The following is a 7,261-nucleotide window of genomic DNA, read 5'->3' on the forward strand; positions in this document are numbered from 1 at the left end:
GGCCAAAAATATATTTCTTAGTATACCACGGAACTTTAGTGCTTGGCTTATGTGTGCTATGCAAGGAAAAAGGCAGAAAATTGCTGCGCTAGAGAAAATAGCCCAAACATTTCACATGGCTGCTCTCCGGGGAAGGCCTACTGACAAACTTCACCGGTTTATAGCAACTCGGGGGGGAAAATCCTTAGTTTTAGCTTCGGGTTACAGTGAAGTTTGTAAAACCCATCTCCAGGGGGAAAGCTACACGAGGCATATACAGCGCTCACCGCAGCTCTAGAGAAGCTGAACGCTATGGACACAGCTTTGTGTCCGCTTGTCTAACATTCTCTTCATTTAAAAACTTCCCAGATGACAACACTGACTCTCAGAAGTGAAATGGCTTGCCCAAGTACAGGTAAATAGTTAGTTATGAAACCTCTTTATATGGCTCTTTACATCTGTATTTGCAAAAACATATTAACTATATATTAACCATTTTATTTTAATCAAACGTGTCTAAGCCACCCTATAACAATGATTTTTTAAAAACTATTTACAGAAGTCTAGAATAAAATCTTTATTCTTTACATTGACAGGCAAGGTTGGTATGTATGAAGAAAAATAATTCAATTTCTGGTCTCTCCAATCAATATCCCATACTTAATTAGTAGCAGTACAACAATTAGTGCTTACATTGAAAACTGGAGCCAAAACCGGTTTGGCTCAATGGATAGAGCTTTGGCCTGCGGACTAAAAGGTCCCGGGTTCGATTCTGGTCAAGGGCATGTACCTTGATTGCGGGCACATCCCCAGTAGGGGGTGTGCAAGAGGCAGCTGATCGGTGATTCTCTCTCATCGATGTTTCTAACTCTCTATCCCTCTCTCTTCCTCTCTGTAAAAAATCAATAAAATATATTAAAAAAAGAAAAAAAAAAGAAAACTGGAGTACTTGGGGAATCCAAAGGGGTAACTCAAAATGAACTCACTGGTTCTGAAAGCAGGCTGTGCATGTCGCTGCCTCAGATCCGAATTAAAATGTCTGATGCTAAGGAAGCGGGAGCACTGAGTCATCCTGAGACTCTCCCTGCGGTCGGCTCGGCGGGTTGGAGCATCACCCAGTTCACCAGAACGTTCTCCGGTTTGACTCCCAGTCCAGGCACCCGCCCAGGCTGCAGGTTCCATCCCTAGTCCGGGCAGAGGCAACTGACTGATGTCTCTCTTTCCTCTCTCTCCCTCTCTCTCTAACTTAAGTTTCTCTTTCAACCTCTCTCTCCCTCCCTCCCTCTCTATCTATCTATCAAACCAATCAAAACACATATCCTTGGGTGAGGACTTAAGACAGCTTGGCATGTCCCTCAGTTGCAAGCTCAATCCCAGGCGGGCAGGGGTGTGTGGGGTGGATGGGTCTTAAATGGATGTGTCTCCTTCCCATTTCTCTGCCTCCCCCCTGCCCCTTCCACTCTCTAAAAAATCAACGGAAACGTATCCTCGGGTGAGAATTAACAAAAAATAAATAAAAATTTTAAATTAAAAAAATTATAATATTTCACCAAGAATAACGATACTGAGATACTGCTTTGCTTTCCCAAACTAAGTATTACTAAAGGCATTCAAAATCTTGTTGAAATCAAAATATGATTGAGAACAGTAGCTAAGGGAGGCCGGTGCGGAGGCCGGCAGTGTCTCCACGTACCGCACACCAGTCTATTCTGTGAACTCGCACCATCTCCCCGCCCACTCGGACCCCGTGCCTATGCGGAGGGCACGCCCGGGAGGACGGAGGGCTGCGGGCCCTGCAGCTCGGTCTGGGACGGTCTGGGACGGTCTGGGACGGGCACGCCTCTGGGAGAGGCGGGTGTGATCGTGAGAGAAGGCGAGGACGGCCGTCACAGGCGTGCTAACAGCCTGTACCACCCAAACCCTCCGCGGGCACCCACACCTGTCCTCCCCCAGGTCCTATCTCCGCGCCTGGCACCGCCAGCCAGCCAGCCAGCCCGCCCGCCCCCAGGAGCCGGCCCCGCCCTCGGCCCTCACGTCCACCCAGGCCCAGTGAGTTTACCTCCACACGGCCCTCTCCCCTGCACCTCCACCCCGGTCCATGCCATCTCCTCTCCGGGGGCCTCCAACGGCCGACCTCCTCCCTCTGCCACCGCCTCCTCCGGCCCCCACCCCGCAGCTGCAATGGCCCCCGGAGGGCGGGGCTGACAGGTCTCCTCAGTCAAAGCCCCCTGCTTCTGCGGCGGAGCCGGGCACGGCCCCCGGGAAGGCCTGTGGCGGGCCTCGGTTTCCTCTCGCCCACTGGGCTGCTCGGGAACCTGAGCTCCCTCCCCCATGTCTGCTCACCGCGCACAGGGACAAAGCAGACAGAAGCAGAGCACCGGGCCTTGGAGCGAGGGGACAGATGACTGATGTGGCCAGCACTTCTCACTGCCCTGGCAAGTCTCCGCACCTAGCTGACCATCAGCCCGTGGAGAGGGCAGGGGGGACGGGAAACAGACCCCCGTGTCCTCCTCCATCGGTGGAGGGTGGAAAGGACCAGTACACTCAGGAAATCCTGACCCTGCTAAAACAGCGGCAGAAGCTGTGTGTTCCCAGAGAGCCAAGTAATCTCAGAAGTGACCTTAAAATGTTGGAACCAGGCGGAATTTTAATACACTTCCCGAGTTTCTGGCTGAAGGGACAGGCACTCCTGCCTGACACTGAACATCCACTCAGGAACCAACGGCCAGGCTCCAGGGGAGCCACTCAAAGGCGCTCAACTCCCAGCTCCTCGGGGAAGCTTCCATGTAAGAGAGCTTGAGAGTGACCCCTCCCACCCCCAGGCTGGAGACAGGTTTCCCTTCCTAAGCCTGCGTCTGCGCCCGCTTTCCGTCACAATGAAGACCCCGGTGGGGGCGGGGGCGGGAGCAGCACTGGTCGCCCTTGGCTGAATCGTGGGCACAAAGACTGCTTCCTCAGCAGGGACCTGGGGACACACACCATCACCCCTCCCCTCCTGGGGAGAGGGCATCCTCCTGGATGAGGGCAGGCAGGGCACCCTTTCCCTAAGCCCTGCCTGGAGAGTGGGCAGTTCCAGCCCGGGGCAGCAGGCAGCGGTCATCGTCCGGGCCCAGGCCCAGACTGCAAGCTCCGAGGCCACGACCTGCCGACTGAGGGGCACTCAGGCCTTTGGGCCAGTGGTGGTGGAAAAGCAGCAAGTAGACATTTCACTTATAGTGTCCTATACATAGTCACCCACTGACTCAGTTTGATTGACAAATCAATCAAAAACGCAAGGGGTCGGGTGGAAGCCCCACCCCCAGCTGCTCAGATGTACCCCTCTTTCTACGTTTGCCCCTGGATCCTGCTGTCACACATCCAGTCACACAACGCCCCCAACAAGATTCTCAGCTTGGACTGGAACAAGAATCAATAAACCTGCCCTGCCGGGGTGGCTCAGTGGCTGGAGGTGGCAGGGTCTGGGCACGTGCCCTGGTTGAGGGTTTGATCCCCGGTTGGAGCACGTGGGAGAGGCAATGAAATGTTTCTCTCACGTGGATGTTTTTTCTTTTCCTCCCTCCCTCCCTTCTCTATAAGATCATCCAAAACAAAGAGAATCAGTAACTTTTCTGAAGAGCACATCTGCGGACTTGTTGGGGATCTCCCCTTCCACATCTACTGAGGGCACTAAAGCACAGTAACAAACACTGGGCCATGTGCGCGGCCTCAGGACCAATCCAAACGTGTGCGAGCCTCAGCTCTTCTCAGCCTCCTGTGCAGGTGTGTGTGTGTGTGTGTGTGTGTGTGTGTCTTTTATGAGGCAAAATCTCCAAGAAACCATCCCCACAGAGAAGGGGGCAGGTGGGAATTTCCCAAGCGGCTCATCTAAAGGAGACCTCCCAATACTGTTTTGAAGTTACAACTGTACCCATTACCCTAGCCTACCTAATAAAACCCTAACATGCAAATCAGGAATAGCATAACCACCAGTGGATATGACGTGTGCTGACCACCAGGGGGCAGATGCAGGAGTTCAGCCAGAAGCCCAGCTCATCGCTGGTGGCACAGCAGCAGTGCTAAGAACCCCTCAGGGATGTCTGATTGCCCGCTGAGGGGAGCAGGCCTCAACCAGCAGTCGAACATCCCCCAAGGGGTCCCGGACTGTGAGAGAGGGCAAATGTCATGCACCAGGCCTCTAGTGCAAAATAAAGTCTTTCAATGCGTGATTCTGGTTATCGGGATCCTCACACACCACGTGATGGCTACCGTCCTCCTCAACAACTAACTATCCTCACTTGGGCAGAACATTTTCTAAATTTCTGATCCATCATAAAAGACTGAAAGCAAAGTGAAATTACCATGAACCTGCTGTGGAAGGGCCTTGAAAAGGGAGGACATTCTGACACAGCCACAGCCTGGAGGACTGAGGACTTTGTGCTGAGCAGTGAGTCAGACGCCAGAGGACAAACACCGAGATGCACTTCCCTGAGGCCCCAGCCAGGGGCCGGGAGGATGGGGAGCTGGTGTTAGGAGGTGCGGGTCTTCCTGGGGGAAGGTGATAGGCACATTTTACTACAATTCCTTACAGAAATGAGAAGGACAGGTAGTGGCTGGGAACTGGCTTACTGACTTTCCCCTGAGAGATAGCTCACAAGCTGAACTCCGCTTCTTTCTTTTAGCAAAACAAAGCAAAGCTCCTAGGTGAGCTGTTGCCCACGGCTCTGCTGCTCGCTTCTAGGCACAGGCTGGTCCCAGAGTGAGGACTGTTGCTGGGTCAGTTTTGTGTCCCAGGCATTGGCAAGCCTGGTGTCACGTGCCCCGAGCATGTTTGAAATGAAGAATTTGTGTAGGAAAAGAATTTCCTGCACCATGAATGAATCATCTCGATGATGTAACTTAGGCAAAAACTAGCCCGGCTTCTGAATCTATTAGCATATTAACACGGTAACTTATTTAACCTAGCAGTGAAATAAACTACTTTAGTTCAAAACTCCTTTTAGAAAATCTAACGTTAACAGGAGAAAAAACACATAAGCACCGACTTTGCAGAACTTGTTTGCAAACTAGCAAACAAGTGTATCTTCCCTGTGTATCTTTTATTTCTACTTTTAATAAATCCAGATATTTTCTCCTCCGCGATTTACAAAGTCAGTTAAAAAACTGTCCTCCCCTTTCACCGTGAGAAGCAGGTGGAATCCATAGCTTTCTAAGAAAAGCAGCACAAAGAGCCGGCCTAGTCCCCGCACCTCAGAGGAGAGCCGAGCAGCCCAGGCCTGGGCGGCCAGCCACCGGGATGGCGACACCCCGGGGAGGGGTGGGGGAGGGGGCGGGGTGCGCGGCGGTGCCGGCGGAGGGTGCAGCCGGAGAGCGATAGAGGCCTCCTTATCGGAGGGAGCCGGGCCGCCCTCCGCAGGCGGTTCAGGTCCCTGACCCCCGCCCCCCGGAGTCCCGCTGCAGCAGCACATTCCGGGCGGTGCGCGCCCGGCCGGGGTGCGGGCGGCCTCCGCCGGGGCCCGGGGTGCGGGGCCGGGAAGCCGGGAAGCCCGGGCACCTGCGGGGCGGAGGGCGCGCCCTCGGAAGCCGCCGGGCCTCCCCGGTCCCAGCTGGATGAGGAAGGTTCGCGCACAGGCAGCCCAGGGGCCCTGCGTGTGACCCCCGGACGGCTGCCCTCCGGCCCCCGGGCTCACACCCCGCCGGTCCCGGTCCCCGCCCCCGGCCCCCACTGCCCCAGCGCCGGAGCACCGCCGGGGCGCCCGGAGCGCGGCCGGGGGACACTCACCGGCTTCGGCATTTTCGGTTCCTGGTCGGTTCCTGTCGGTTCCGGCGGGGGCTCCTCGCTCCAGGGAACGCGGCGGCGGCGGGACCTGCCGGTGGGACACGGGCGTTAGCGCTGGGCGTCCTCCCGCCGACACCGGCACCGGCACGGGCACCGAGACCCGGACCCGGACCCAGACCGAGCCCGGGCCCGCCCCGCGGCCTCAGGACCGACCGGCCGGCGGCGCTAGGAGAGTCCCGCCAACTTGGGCGGCCGGCCGCGGGGCTCGGGGCCCGGGGCCCGGGGATCCCGGGGGCCCGAGCGGGCGGCGCGCGGGGGAACCGGAGGGACGGGGGCCCGGGCGGACCGGGCGGGCGGGCGCGGCGGAGCCGGGGGGACGGGGGCCCGGGCGGACCGGGCGGGCGGGCGCGGGGAGGCCGCCGCCTCCAGGAAGCCGCGGGCGGTTTCACTTTGCGGAGCGGCCGTTTGCCCGCGGCCCCGACCGCAACCGCCGCCGGGACTTCCCAACCGCCCCGGCCCCGGGCCCCTGGGGGCACCTCGGGGGCTCTTTGGGGGGCACCTCGGGGGGCACTTCGGAGCCCGAGGGACGGAGGGGAGGGGAGGGGGTCGCTGGCAGCCGGCGCGGCCACACCGCAGGTTCGGCTCCACCTGCCGTGAATTTGGGCCCAAAAAGAGCCGAGCTCTGGGGCCGGTGGACCCGACCGGCCGCGCTCGCCGGGACCCCGAGCCCGCCTCCCCCGGGGCCCCGAGCCCGCCTGCCCCCGGGACCTCGGGCCCCGAACCCGCCTCCCTCCCCGGACCCCGGGCCCCCGGACCCCGAGCCCGGGCAGGAGCGCGGCCCGGCCCTCCGCCCGCCGCCCTGTCGCCGAGCCCGGACCCCCCCCCCCCATCCCGGCCCGCCCTCCCGCCCTCCCGCCGGCTCACCGGCTGCGGACGGGGCTGCGGACGGGGCTGCGGACGGGGTTGTGCACGGGCCGCTCCGCGTCGGTGCGTCTGCCGAGCCCGCCGCCCGCGCCGCCAGAGTCCCCGGGGGGGCGGGGCCTGGGCCGCGCCCTCCCGCCGCCCCGCCCCTCCGCCTCCCGCCCCGCCCTTCTCGCCCCGCCCCCCGGCCGCTTCCCGCCCGGCAGCCCCTCCCAGTCGCCCCGCCCCCGCCCCGCCCCGACCTGCAAGGTGCCCCGCCCCCGGCAGCCCCGCCCTCCGCCGGGGAGAACCGCGGGGCGGGCGCCGCCGTCGGGCGGTCCCGCCGCCCTTGCGCCGGGCGGGGCGGGAGCGGCCTGGGGCGCCTCCAAGGTGACCGGACGCCCCGCTTTTTAACACAAACCACGTGCGGGCCAGACGGTGCCATTGAAACTTCGTGGCCCACGTGCAGAAGCCGGTTTTGGGCCTGGGCGGGTCAGAGCCAAATACCAACAGGATAGCGGTTGACATTTCTTTGGAGAGCCACATTTTTTAAACTTAAACTTCTTCTAAGCCACTTCTTCAACATAGACTCGCCCAGGCCGTGGTGTTTTGTGGAAAAGCCACACT

At 59.6% G+C, this 7,261-nt stretch overlaps 1 protein-coding gene across 3 annotated transcripts in view; it reads right to left on the reverse strand.

Moving 5' to 3' along the window:
* Positions 1-6,767, reverse strand: part of EZR (ezrin) — a 33,061-nt gene extending 26,294 nt beyond the window's left edge. Inside the window, exons 1-2 of one of the 3 annotated variants that reach the window (XM_084889711.1) lie at positions 6,684-6,767; positions 5,738-5,823 (exon numbers count right to left, since the gene is read on the reverse strand). In XM_084889711.1, the coding sequence (XP_084745837.1) occupies positions 5,738-5,749 (12 nt within the window). In that variant the 5' untranslated portion in view covers positions 5,750-5,823; positions 6,684-6,767. Of the gene's footprint in view, positions 1-5,737; positions 5,824-6,658 lie in introns of all 3 variants that reach the window. The other 2 variants (XM_084889710.1, XM_084889712.1) reach the window with 2 other exon arrangements.
* Between the last annotated feature and the right edge of the window lie 494 nt (positions 6,768-7,261).

The sequence above is a fragment of the Pipistrellus hanaki genome, assembly GCF_964339955.1.
Source record: "Pipistrellus hanaki genome assembly, chromosome: 7".
Lineage (NCBI taxonomy): Eukaryota > Metazoa > Chordata > Mammalia > Chiroptera > Vespertilionidae > Pipistrellus > Pipistrellus hanaki.